We start from the raw sequence: 14683 nt of genomic DNA on the forward strand, positions 1-14683 counted from the left end.
AGTTGCGCAAGACAAGCATTAGAACTATTTGAATTCCAGGTTCTTTTGAGTAACAAAGAGAATGCTCTGCAGAGTACTGCTGTGCAACCAGAGCTGCTGTCTGCCTTTCAGCCAGCTTCCCAGGTGTGAGGTGACATCACCTCAAGCCTACCCCTTGCTGCAAGACCTGATTGCCTGTCCTGAGCGCTTAAAAGCCAGCCTGCCACCTAAGAGAGGGAAAGAGCCTCTGAAGAAGGAATAGCATTGCTGGGGACACGGTGCAGTAGGAACTTGCTGTGGTAGGTATGCAGGAGAAGGGTGTTACAGAGAGCTTCTTCCCTCCTTGATGTTAGTCAGCTACAAACCCTCCTGTGGTTCCTGCTCAGAAGGTGCTGAGCCTCTGTGCCCAGTAATCAAGCACAGAGTGCCCCGAGCTGCTGTGCCAAGTGGTCAAGCACAGAGTGCCCCGAGCTGCTGTGCCAAGTGGTCAAGCACAGAGTGCCCCGAGCTGCTGTGCCAAGTAATCAAGCACAGAGTGCCCCGAGCTGCTGTGCCAAGTGGTCAAGCACAGAGTGCCCCGAGCTGCTGTGCCAAGTGGTCAAGCACAGAGTGCCCCGAGCTGCTGTGCCAAGTGGTCAAGCACAGAGTGCCCCGAGCTGCTGTGCCAAGTGGTCAAGCACAGAGTGCCCAGAACTGCTGTGCCAAGTGGTCAAGCGTGATGTGACTGGAGACGCTGAGCTAAGAAGTACCCAAGTCTGTCTTGATCTGAGCTGCAAACATCCTACCTGCTACTGAGGGTCACCCTCACATCATCTTCTGCCAAGGAACCAGCCAACCAGTGACTGCCGTCCACCAGACCTGCACAGCCATGCGGGCTGCAGCGTCTACAGCCAGGACCAAGAGTCGTGGCAGATGCACCCATGAGCAATGCCCACTGGGGCAAATGGCTTGTGCTCAGCCTCCAAAGAGTAGGAGAGGCCAAGCCAGCAGGAAGCAGGGGGGCAGGGGCACTAGATTTGTCCAAATCAGGAGTTTCTCCACTGTTTTGCGTGAAGAACTGTACAAAGACTGAGAGGCTGCTCATTACTAAGAGTGTTGGGTAAAGCTACACCTGAGCGGATTCTTGCTACATTGTGCCCAAAGCGGGAGGAGTAAGGAGGAAGGGTGTATCCACCTAAGTCAGACATGGTGAGGGCACAGGCCACTATCATAGGAGACACCAGACACTACATTGGTACCTGAATAAGTCTGTATGCAATATTTAGTCCTAGAGTGTGATGAACATATTTTTCTTCTTAAAAGTCAAGTACTGGCTTGGCAACCCTTTATTATACAGATGTATGTGATGAATGCTGAGATTGAACACCCCCATACTACCTCTCTGAAAAGCCTGTTAATCCTCGCCATCCCTAACACAGAGAGTCGAGTGCTGAAGGGGGTATGTTTTCCCAGTTTGCAGAGCCGCAGGAGGCTGAATGCCAGTGGCAAATGTCTTCAAAACGTCACAGTCAAGACACGGTAGTCCCTTTGTGCCCCTTGTCTCTCAAATGCAGGAGTACGTTCTCCGTCAATGCAACTCTAAAGGTGAATCACATCTAAGAGAGTACGTTGGTCAGGAGCCCTTGAGGGCTTTGCTGCTTTGATGGCTGCTGATAGACTGAGGTTCGTGTAGCCCTGGTTAGTGAGGACCTAAGGTTCAGCATCATTAGGTCTTGTACCTTCTGCTCAGTGTGATCTGAAGAGACTTAGCTGCAGATGGATGGGAGCGGGTGCAAACCCTCTTTGGAGTTCTCCTCTGCAATGGGTTCTTTTTCAGGGACTATTGTAATTAAGGGCTTGATTTAGATCCTGGCGGCTGGAATACTCTGTCTCAAATGTGCTGAATATCCTGTCCGCCGCATTACGATCCCCATAGGATATAATGGGATTGTAATACGGCAGACAGGATATCCTTCACACTTGCAACAAAGTAATCCATCTGCTAGTATCTAAATCATACCCTAACTGTTGACTATAAATAATAGAAAATGTGTACGTATCAACCAGACATGGTAGGCACAACACAACATAAATATTCAACACAGTACAGATGATTCATATAGTTGGCAATCCTTGTGCTCGCATTAGCATATATCATTATCTGCGATATAGCACCGATGCCATGCCAGAACTCTACTACACCTCTTCAACAGCTGCAAAATCTAAAAAACAAGCTGCATCATTTGCAAATCCAGCAAGATTGACTCACTTATCTACTTGGCTGGGTAGCCCAGTATCTCCGGTGGCTCTCAATTGACTCGCAGCCAGGACGCTATCAGACTGGAGATGAAGAAGTGCAAAACAGGCAGATATTTTCCACCTATTCAATTAGGGTCTGGTGGGATATCCCCTATCCACCAGGACTACCCCAACACTGCTCCAATTTAGGAAATAGCTGACTCCCCACTTTAGGTACCACTACATCATGATGCAGTAACAGTCCAGAAATCAGCTACCCCTCTTATCACAGGGTGACTCTGCCTTTGCATTTGACAATGTTCAGGGCTCCCCTGTCTTTCGACTGGGTTTTAGCTATACAAACACAATAGCCATACATACTCCAGGGGTGAGAAATCCATTTCGCTACCTGTCACACTCATGTCTTTTTCTCTGTATTGACAAGAGTGTATATCAAGAACCAAGGAGCAGTGGCCGCCCTGCCTGTCTTTATTTTCTGTCTTAATCTAATGCAACACATTCCTTGTAATAGAGCATTGACGCTAACAAGCCGTAGAAAAGCCAGTAGGCATCTTTATTGTCCACAAACGCACTCAATGCTTGGGGAACCAAAAACATAGGAGGCGGAGAAAGAGGCATGTTGCAAAGAGACAGGGCACAAATAAATAAGTAAGCAGTTACTGAAGTGGTATACGTGACCAGAGGTGGTGCGCTTACCTTAACTGTTGTGGGACTCCATGAAATGTGTGCACTAAAGAGAGTCTCTAATACCACAATGTACCACTGGGGGTTGGCTTCTTGACTTTGACTGGCTAGAAACATGCTAATTTCATGAAGGCCCTTCATGTGGTATTGACCTGATGGTAGTTTGTAGGTATGGCTTCACGGGACAGCTGTCTGCAAGACTTAGTGTTACCAATTCTTAAAAATATACATATGATGAGGTTTTGCTTCACCTTGGGGACTATTAGTTTCTGACCTCATGCAATTGGCAAAGTCAGAAGGGCAGGCTGTAATCTGATGAACGACATTTGGTTAAGCAATCTATGCATAGCGCATTAGTGAATGGCTGTATTTACATTTGATGGATCTTTAAAAGGCAGATCTATTGCCTTGCCAATGCTTGTTGTTCTAATATTTTATTCACGTTGAACACACGCTGAAAGAAACTCAGTCTCATATCCCACCTACTTGACCAACCTGAGGCCATTTTAGGAAAATGGTGATTTTCAAACGAAAAGACATTATAATGAACCCAGTCGCCTGCCGGACAAAGGAGTACAACAGACTTTCACTGGTGCGGCCTCACTAAGTATGTATCTCACTTGCTTGTTGTGTTGCTTGAGATGTACTTTCTTGAAGTCTGTATCAAGGAGGATCGTACGAGCTCTACACTGTCATCATGAGAAAGGGCTTTCTCTCACCCTTGACAATTTGGGACAAGTAGCCAAGTGCATGTGTGAGGACTAACTGGGGATAAGAAGGTTTATGTGTGAGTGTTCCAATGAATTTGAAGGGTGTAATCCATTCTTGAGTTTTAGATTTTCTAGAGCCTGTATTATTTTGCTTCTGGCCTATTGCAAAACATCTGTGGATTCGAAATCTGCATTGAGTTGGGCATTGATCATTGCTAAAAATTAATTAATAAAATGTAAAGCTGTCACAATGAAATAAGAACCTCCCACCAGAGCCAAAGACGGCTGTCCATGTGAAATTGTGAAATTGATCTCGGATTTTGATTGGTTACCTACTCATAATTTGTAAACATGTAAAATGTAAATCTGTGCATAATATGCCTCCACCATGAACCTTAGGTCAGTTTCGTCCCAAAATAGTCAACCTCTCCTATTGAATGAACTTGTTTGTTTGTGCCTTTGGTGGCTGCCACCACAATACGAAGTCCTTTTAACTACTATTTTCCATTACAGTATAGTTAGAATGTTGGCATAGAATCCTTCCTAGCATGACATCATGTCCTGCATTGTCATTGCCTGGCAGTTCTTGACTCACAATGCAGTGGTGATGTAGGGTGGGTGGGCACTTAGATGATGACCACTGATGCCTAGAACATGCCTTTGGTGGATGATGTGGTGAGATTTTGTGTGCTGGTTGTAGGAGGGCCTCACATTTGAGGTTATAATGCAAGAGGGATATTCACAGGTAAGATGTTGGTCGCCTTAATTCTGTGATTGTCTTCAACCTATTACTCAGTAGGGAGTTTGCAACTGAAGTTGCAAAAAAAGTGATATGAAATTTCATCTTCCAGGCACCGGTGACTTTCCATGATGTCGCTGCCTATTTCTCCGAGGAGGAGTGGAAGGCGATGTACCAGTGGCAGAAGGAACTGTACAAGAACGTGATGAAGGAAGTTCACCAGGCTTTGTTCTCCTTGGGTAAAGTGTCATTCTTTGTTGTATTCCTGAGCAGTTGAGGGTCTTTGACTTGGGGTGAGCGCTCAGAGTGTGTTGTCTACTAATATTTTGTGATCCTTTGATCCCAGGTAGTTCCTATAAGTAGCCCCGCGTTAGCAATCTTTCTCACAGTGTACCGGTTATGTTCCAGCTGCCCTAAAAGTACTTTTTCTGGAAGATGTATTTTATGGAGTTTCAACACTTACATGAAGGTCTTCATGCAGGACATTAATCCTTTGAACCACCGCCATGTGGTCACATAGAAGAGAAAAGACCAGTGCCCCATGACTCTGCTCTCTATGTTACCCTTAAAGTAAAGGAAGGTTGATCGTGAATAGTATGACAAATGTAGGTTTTGGCTGATGGCAGACATCAGGTCTAATGTTGAGCAGCAGAATCAGGGTGGTCACTCCACATAATAAACAGCCCTTGGTGATCAAAATCCTCATGTTTGAATATATTGGTGAAAGCACTGGATCAAATGTACACATGGCTGGTGGTGAACATTAGACAAAAGGTAGGAGGAGCTGATAGTCCACTATAGACCTAAAGTAGGGCAGAGGGTGTAACACAGGCCCCTGCAGTCCTTGGGGTGCAGTGGGCCCCACCAATCAGGTGGCTGCCAAGCAGCCTCAATCCTTGGATATCTAGGACTCACCAGAGTCTCAGGGCTCCTTATGATTTACTGCCGGGGTCCCATTATCTTGCATTACACCACTCACGTAGGGGTAGCTGCTGTTATACATTATATGGGATGCAGGGGTTGGCTGAAGGCGAACATTAAACCTAATGTAGGAAGCAGCTGATGGTCCACAATAGACCACATTTAAGGGGCAGATGATGGGCATCAATAGGCCGACTGTTGTTTGCAGCTAATGGTGAACATTCAGTCTAACGTACAGGCAATTGACGATGCACATTAGATTTAATGTCAGGGGCAGTTCATGGTGAACATTAGACCTAAAGTGGGAGATGTCATGGTGGAAATTAGAGCTAATTTATGGGGCAGCTGATGTTGAGCAGTAGATCTAGCGATGGGACAGCAGATGGTGTGCATTAGACCTACTGTAGTGGGTGGCTTATGGACATCAGACATAATATATATTGTTCTATTACTACATCATATTGGGAAGCTCTGCCTCAAAGATAGTCTGAACATTTTAAAATGTAAGAATCCACGCCCTGAAGAAGAAGAAGATACAGGGAAATCCCTGGGAAAGAGGAAGGAATCATAGCGACCCAAAGGTGAACTATAAACACTGAGCAAAACATCATTAGGACACTCACTCAAAAAAGACTGCATTTGTAAGGGCAAATGTGATATGAATTTTAGAAATGGAAAGAAATGTGTTAAGTACAGCAGACTCCATAAGTCATCATACAAGAACCTGTAATGTTTTCCGTAGACTCTGAGTAGACCTGTCAACTTGTCTGTGCTCAAAACATAATGTGGACTGCAATAGTGCAGGTCGTGCATAGGCAGGATTTAGAGAGCGCAGCAAATGCCTTAGGTGTCAAGGCGCTAGAGTTTCTGTAAACCGATTCAGGCAAAAAGCAGTTGAACAAAATTACAAAACGAGCTGTGGATTCCCTATAAAGTGAAAGAGCTACTGCACACCATGTACAAAGTACATAGTGCTGGTAAAAGAGGGAAGATCGGAATATCTCGGAGTATGGGATAACAGTGGTCGTAAGAGTGAGGAGCGGGCACCTCGAAGAGAATTGTAAGAAAAATACATAAGCACTAGTGTGAGGAGTCCAGAACGGGGCTGGCGGGTCCAAGTGAGGATGTAATACTGGTTGAGAATTGATAGCCAAGACAGGATGCACAGCGGGACACCTCAGGAATGTGTGGTGTGCGTTCCACCTTCCCTTATCTCTTTGTAGTTGGAAACAAATCTCCTTATAGCACCTGTTACATCATCAGTCCTTCTGCTCATCACATTCGCCTCATGACTGCTCTGTCTGTGATCTCTGCTGTTTTAGAATGCCCATGAGTGGCACAAAGTTGAAATAATTTGTAGCAGTCATTGGGAACAAACTTGCATAGTGATGCTTTACAGTAAATGATATATGTTCAAGAAGTAATACTTTACTAGAGACCCTGGGCCTAGCTGCTGGTCTTCAAGCAGCTCTTCTCCAATCGCCCAAGCCCCGGTAGTACATGGATCTCACACCAACTAATGTAAGAAAATAAATGAATACTTAGCATGGAACATCAGTGGTGGCAACAAAATAACAAGAACAGATTTGCAGTACACACTACATGAAACCACAATCGTACACCACCCCCATTATAAGAAGCAAACCAAAGGAGACCTAACAACTGTACATAATGTAGGTGGGTCAGAGAGAATGGGAGCTGTAAAGACAGGCAGAAAGGCGGAAACAAGGGGAGATAAGGAAAGGCAAAAAAACCCTATTCAAAGACATAATTGTTGAACTTCCTTGGTCTGAAAATCTTTCTATTAAATCTGTTGTTGACTTCTTCAGAAGGGACATTTGCACTTCTATTGTCAAAAACTGTTGTGGGTTCCTTCTTAGCGCATAGATTGGGCGCCCAAATTTGAGCCTTTACGCCCATAGCCTGAGCCTTTAAGACACACACGTTTTATTTGCTTTCATTCATTTTAGCATATTTTAGCAAAGCTTGCTTTTCAGCTTGTTGTTTTATGTTGTATCAGCTGCCTTTCTCAGAAAACACACTTGTTTGTGTTTCACATTTATCTGCATCTTGTATGCATCTCGTTCTGTGCCCTGCTCAAGGCTGTTATATTTATATACAATAGTTCACTTAGTATTGCCGCTCCAAGAGTACAAAGTCAACTTTCTAACCATGGACATACAATCATGTCAGGCCTCTTCTCAGAACACAACATGTTTTGTTATAGAAACACCACACTGGCCTATAAAGGATGAGAGGCAATTTCATCCAGCCAGCCATGTTATGCTGAGTGCCACATCGTCAACAGCTTAGTTGTTATTGGCCTTCTCTTTTCAGCAGGCTGGGGAGGACTGCCAGTAGAACAACAGGCAGACCCCTGCCTTTTTCAGGTACAGGGTGGGGGCTCCTCCCATACAACCAGGGCAGACAGAAGGGCTAACACTGCTATGCTCTCATGTGAGACATTAGGGTGTAGGTGGGAATTCTTAGGCTCATGATGATGTCAGGATGTTGGAACTGTTTGTATGTTTTACACTAATGATCACAGTCACCACTGTATTACGTTTCATCCTCCTAATAATTGCAGCTCATTTTTTTAATCATAGAATGCAGTTGCTTCAATAAATGCATTGAAACGTACCCTGCATTTTATTGTCTACATTTGCATGTGTAAGAATTTGTGAAACTGAGAGAAAAGGGTATGATCTGTCAACCACGACTTTCCTTACGAGTCAGTGTGTTTTGTTTTCAGGCTGCCACAAATCACTTCTACTTTCTAGGTTTGGGTGAAGTGCTGCTAACTAGCCAAAGTGGTCAGGCCGACATCTTCCAGCCAGTGTGGGACTCTATCAGTCACCCACATGCACCAAAAACAAGCAGTCTTACCCCCAACGTAGGAGTCCTACGACACAGCAACAGGACACGTCCTCAACAGGCACTTTCTCACCATGCACCACACCATCCTCCAATGCCTCACTATCACCACTGCTACTCGTAGCCACACAGTCATCCCATAACCAGGTAAAAATCTGCTTTCCTTGCTCACTAGCCAACTTTGTTTCCACTGCACCACCATCTTTGCATAAAGCCAATCTCCTCAAAAGCCACACCTTTCCACCCTCCAATAAAGTAGAATTACAAAACGCCTCTACAACCTTGTCTGGATCAAGTAATTTTCTTTCACCCTTAAGCACCTTCACGTTTCCTCTCACAGGTACTCTTTGCCCAAACTTCAGTTTCACTCAGTACTTTTTGTGACTTCATCCGGGATCCACAACACATTTTTACTCCTCTCCACTGAACCCTCATTATCCCAAGGTTTCATTAGCTTGAAAGAACTATGCCCTGTCGCATCATCAGGAGTATAGCTGTAGGGCCACAGCATCCTCTTGACCTCCAGTTCCCAATGCCAATGGCAACATAATCTGTGGTACCCAGACTGGCCCAATAAACATACATGACTTCATCCTGGCCATCATGCATTGTAGGTGCCGGGAAAGACCTCTCAAAGATCTGAGGGCCTATTTGGCCTATGAAAACATACATTTTCTATCTGGCTAAGCCATTTAAAAAGGTTTTCAGAGTTACCTTGCTAGCAGAAGCCTGCATCACAAGGCTTTAAGGAGTCAGTGCTGAGACAAGATAATGTGGCCCACCGATGACCTGAACAAAATTTAGACTGTGCTGCAAAATCACAGTCCATAAACGCCCCATTAAAAGGCAAACGGGCTCACAGGTAGTTGGCACAGGTTAAAGAATTTATGTGAATAAATTAGCTTTAGTGCCCACCACAGGCAGCTGTAAATCCATGACCTCCACAGCCCTGTGTACCATCACCACAAAGGAGGCACTCTCCTCAGTGAAGGAACACAAAGGAGATTACAGGTCTGATTTAGGAGAGGTGTAAATGCCACTAGTATTCTGCAAATCCAAAAAAGGCCTTCATCAGTGTAATGAAGGGGAGAAGCTTGTCCACTTTCTCAGCGTTACCTTAGTTATGCTGTACTGGGTCAAGCCTCTGGGCAGCATCAGAATCTGTGCTAAACAAGGCCTCGAACCTCTGGTGATGTAGGTGTCGGGGCACAGAGGCACTAGAGAAGTGATCTGAAATCACAGGCTGTGCTTTCGTTATTCTGTGATGCAACATATGATTGAACCAAGCAGAAGCTGGCTCCATATCCAACATCAGAACCCGTGCAAAATCTGGAACTGGTGCCATAGGGCCATGACCCAGCGTCAAATGCAGACAACCAGCAGGACATCCAGCAGAGGTATCAAAGCGTGGGCAGGGGCCAACGGAGAGCTGGACTGAGGTTGGACTCGGTCAGGCAGCACCAGGGAAGGATTTTGACAGAAATCCCCAATTGCTCCATGGGGCCTGAAGATGCACCGGGTGGTACTGGAGTTGGCTTGAACAATCGCAGCATGGCCCCTTAGAAAGCCTCAATTTGCTATACAGTCAGTGATGGCTTGGAAAACCAGGACTGGATTCTCGTCAGAGTCCGAGGTTGCAGCTGGAGTTGCCTTGGAGCAGTGACTGCGTGACTTTTCTTTGGAATGAGAATAGCAGGGAAGGATCAAACACTGCTGGGATTTCTTTGTGTGTACGTCTTGACTTGTCTTCTGACCTTGTCTTAGACATACCCAACAACAGCAAACAGGACTGGGACCACAAACAACCCTTGGGCTTGGAGTAGGATAAGCCCTTGTTCTTTGCTCAGCAACGTAGAGCCTTGTTTTTCGTTCTCTGATGGCCTTTGGGTGCAGCCGGGAACATTTGTCGCAGGACTTCTGATTCATGTTAGGTGAATACTGTGGATCCATGGCCAACATTTGCTTCTGACCGATATGCCATGGTTGAAACTTGATGGTGCACAGGAGCTAGCGCAAAAGATTTCCAGATTCAGTGTAGCACTTGGGAGGGTTCAAAAGGTCAGAAAATGTTGTCCTCGATTTGTCAAAGCTCATTCTTCTGAGAGGCTTAAGCGAGAGTCTAGACTGGCAGTGACACGGATTGATTGACAACTTTTCTAACCTATAATTAGAGCTACATCATCTAATAGCTTGATATGGCAATCAGAACCTGTCCACTGTGAAGTCATACATCACTTTATGAAATTTAACATATTGTTTAAGTGAATAATAGATTTTATGATGCCTGGAAATGTTACAGTGAGATTCGAAGGTAAATCAAGGGTTAGCTGATAAGTACTATGAGGTATTTTTGTGAGATCTGTTCTGCAGGGCTGAATTATTTCATATCACGTCTGGACTAATATGACTTGTTATTTTATGCTGCAACCTAATTTCAGACACAAGAGATAGCCTTCGACTACTACTGAGTGGGTACCGGTCTTTTTGGAGAGCATTTATACATATGCATCAATAATCAGTGGCCTAACAAAAGCCCCCGCAGCCCAGTGGTGCAGTGGGACCCGAGCTCCAGGGGCCCCCCTCAGCACAGACCACTGTACACTGGCAGCAGGCCCTTGATCGAGTCCGAGGGGGGGAGGGCTCCCTCCAAGTATTTTGCAGGGGGGGGCACTCAAGTTTCCTTACGTCACTGTGAATAATACGTACTGGTTGACGAGGTATCAGGAATTACCACATTAACAATACTCTCTTTACCTTGCAGTGTTCCCTAATAATGCACTATTGCAACAAACACAAACAGATGCAGAGTACTATTCATGGTTACTTAACTTGGGCACTGATATCCATAACCTTGCCTTCCTTTTAACAACAAAACTCAAACCTCACCCAAGGAAAGACAAACAAGGGTAAAGACAGTAGGTCTGGCTTATAACTGTGAGTGCCCCTGACTTATAAGAATCATGATCCCAACTATGTGCTCGCACATCCACCCATGCATGGACTCATCCTTGCACCGTTGCAGCCATTCATCCGTCCATTGATTTATTCTAGCACTCATCCACTCATTTCTTTTAACCAGACTCCCCACCAAAAACATAGGGGCTTATTCACAAACTGCATGTTGTAGCATGTTTAGTGGCGCTACAGTAATACTACTAACATACTACAAAATGCTGTTCAGAACCCGGCCTCCGCTTCCCCCATCGCTTCCGTGCACAGATCGCTGCCTCGACTGCGCGGGCCTCCGTACACAGAAGTGCACCTTTCAGTTGTAAATGTAGGAAGAACAGAGGGGAGCGGCTGGAAATGGGGACTACGTACAACGAAAGGGGAGGTGTTAAAGGTGGAGGGAGGGGTTTAGAGAGGGACAAATACCCGCCTACAAAAGAGTAAGCCAATTGCTATTCACAAGCTGCCATTGTATAGTTACTACAAGCAAAAAGATCCCAAACTGGTACTAAATGTACCCAAGCTGAGAGCTGAACTAGGTCCAGCATCACACCTGGCCGAGCACTGGTACTGCAGCACGCTCCCACAGAAAATAATGGGGGTTTGAACTTAAAATGAAACCCCATACGAACTTATCTGGAAATAAATTACTTAAACTGTTTATCAATACGTTTTATTAATTAATGTTAATAAAATTAATCAAATAGTTTAAAATAAATAGCTGTTTTATGTTTAGATATTTTTCTGAGTGTAAAAAACTAATGTAACGATATTTTTTAAAGTATACAAAATATACATTATAAATATATACATTTTTTACTTTAGGTGGGAAATTTTTATTTTAAACTATAAAAATATTTATTGTTCAAAATAATTATATTCTGTATTTAAAATGAAGTTAGTGATGCCGATTTTTGCATTCTCATTATCTAAAATAAATATATACAATTAACACAAATATTTAACATAAAAATATTTTTCTCTAATTTCCAAAAATGTAATATACTTGATACTTTACCCTAGTGTGAGCTCCGGGCTTGATTGTGGAGGCCTCTGCCAAGTGAGCAGTTTGTGAAAGAGAGCTGTAAAATCACTACTTCTACTAGTAACATTACAGTCATATTTGATGTTTTACTGACTCAATCCCTTATTTCAGAAAGAGGGAACATGTGACTCTGAACTTTTGCTTAACTTTACACTTGTAAATAGTGAGTAGGCGAACGCAGTAAAGTTACTAAAAAGTGTACATTTACTTGTGGTAAATCTACACGTGTAGATTTACCTTTGTAAGTAGGGCCCACAGAGTCATCAGTTAACTAAGAGAAATGTTTATTTGCAAATCAGACGTGCGGGCTAAGCCCATCTTGTTTGGAAAGGGAAATGCTGCAGCTTAGCAAGGATCAGGAACCAGAAAGCAATTCAACTGGGAAACCGTCTTCACAAACAATACCATCACCGAGTGCCCACCACCTAACTGGGCACTTGAATTATTTCCTGATAGGGTGGAGTTGCGCTCCTGCAAAGCCTACTGGGAGTTGCAGTCATCTCTTTCCCCATCTCCCTTCCGCGAGATCAGACCTGATACACTCATCTATTTATGAGATGGAATTAGACGCTATGATTCATATTTCAAGACAAAGGTGGGCCACCACATACTTCTATGCAACACAGAGTTTATTCTAGAGGTTTCTCCCCTCCCACTGCTCCTCCCCCCAAGATGGCTCCTTCTATGGTGACCACTGCCACATTTTGGTGGTGAAACTTAAACTGCTCCGGTGGAAAATGTGAAACCTAGTCAGAAGCAGAATTTCCACCACTAGGCAAACTTTGAGTCGGCCCCCTAATTGACAATAACAAAGTTGACACAGTGATCTCAGCATCTGGAGTCTGAAGGACGCGGATTAGTGCCAGCATTCTACTGCCAACGATGATGAAGTCACTAAGGAGATCCTGTAGCTTCAAGCTTGCACCTGGTAGGATCCTGGATCTACTATGTGTACACTATTGTGTACACTTGCACGTGCATTCCGATGTCTCTACGACTAGTCATGCAGCCTTGTTTACAGAGATTGAGGTACCGTGCCTGATTCTGATACATAGTATGGTCGTTATGCTGTTCCCGTTCCTAAATAAAAACACTCTTAGGTGAAAATTTGCTTTATCATTTTGTTCAGGACTTCTTTGCCACTTCATGCATCCCTCATGATGCTTCTGCGTCATCTAGTTTTATTTTACAAAGTCACTTTAAACACCGAAACTCCACTGTCCCCTACTATTCCTTAGACGAAAGAAATGAATATTCTGTGAAGAAGAAAGAAAAGAAAAACAGCGGAAAAATAAGATATCTTAAATACTCTACCATTGCATTAACTCTTCAGCTCTACAATTGATACAGTCAGCGGCTCTCTGTGACTGCTTCCTACCATATAAAAATGCAATTAACCTTAAATGATGTTGGTGCCTTCCATCACTAACTCAGTACTGCCGGAGAAGCCATCGTCAGGTGCTTAGGGGTACACCTATATCCTGAAAAACCTGTCACCAGTAACCTCCTGAAGGTCTCTGGAAGATTACCCTGAGTTAAGTGGAGTTTTTATTGAAGCACTCTTTAGCACAACTGGAATCCCCATGAGGAGGTAACACCCACATGTGTATATCTCTCAAATAAGTGTCAAAGATACCATTATGCTGTCTGTAGAGACTTCTTTTCATGTTCTTTTTGGTTTCTCGCTCCACCTGCATAGGTTATTTATCATTCACCAGGAGCAGGAGACGCGGCTTTTACATGTTTTCACCGACTCATATTTGATTTCTAATACAAGAGCTTTGACTTCTATGGAACTAATTCCTCAGTACCTGACTGTAAGAGGGAAACATTTATCACCTCTCCTTGGTATTAAATGTTTAATGTTACACTGTATTACATGTTACACTTTCCTTAGTCGCTGATAATTTTTCATAATCAAAGGCTTGCTCGTGCTTAATTCACGTCTTCGATGAAGTTCCCTTGCTCTCTGGCACTCCTTATACTGCCTAGTGAGCCCAGGAATGTGTTGTACTTGTAACCAGAAAATAACTTTAGCTTTGCATGGAGAAGAAGCCATACTTGCACACCTAGCTGAAAAAATGTCCTATCAACCCTTGCTGGTTCACATTCAGAAATATCAATATTTGAAGTCGTTTGAGCACATTCTCCCCATTTTTCGTAGCCCTTTTATAAAGAGTAATATTATTTTTTCGTGGTTCCTCACTTTCTGAAGTTGGTTTTCCTGGCATTACGAATCTATGATACTGCCATTCAGTGTCACAGCCAGTGTGTTGCCTCCCTAGACATGTCATGTTAAAATTAGCTGCACTCAGCTGTTTTATTTAACTCTCAGCAAGGCCATGATTTTTTTGTCAGCAGAAAAGGAACCATTGGAACGGAAGTTTAAAGTCACATGTGAGCTGATGTGCATATGTAAACCACCCACATGCGTGATCAAAAATGGATGGCTCCAGAGAACACCATTGTGTTCTGGTTGGGTCTGATTTAGGTAACAGAAGCCAGCAAGGCCATCATGATCTCACATGCGGAACCTCCTTTCAG

At 44.0% G+C, this 14683-nt stretch overlaps 1 protein-coding gene across 5 annotated transcripts in view; it reads left to right on the plus strand.

Annotated features, from left to right (window-relative positions):
* The window catches only part of LOC138303597 (zinc finger protein 436-like), a 73957-nt gene that overhangs the window by 8208 nt on the left and 51066 nt on the right, over positions 1 to 14683 (plus strand). For all 5 annotated transcript variants that reach the window (XM_069242883.1, XM_069242878.1, XM_069242880.1 and 2 more), the window contains exon 2: positions 4463 to 4589. In XM_069242883.1, the coding sequence (XP_069098984.1) occupies positions 4520 to 4589 (70 nt within the window). In that variant the 5' untranslated portion in view covers positions 4463 to 4519. The remainder of the gene's footprint in view (positions 1 to 4462; positions 4590 to 14683) is intronic.

The sequence above is a fragment of the Pleurodeles waltl genome, chromosome 7 (assembly GCF_031143425.1).
Source record: "Pleurodeles waltl isolate 20211129_DDA chromosome 7, aPleWal1.hap1.20221129, whole genome shotgun sequence".
Lineage (NCBI taxonomy): Eukaryota > Metazoa > Chordata > Amphibia > Caudata > Salamandridae > Pleurodeles > Pleurodeles waltl.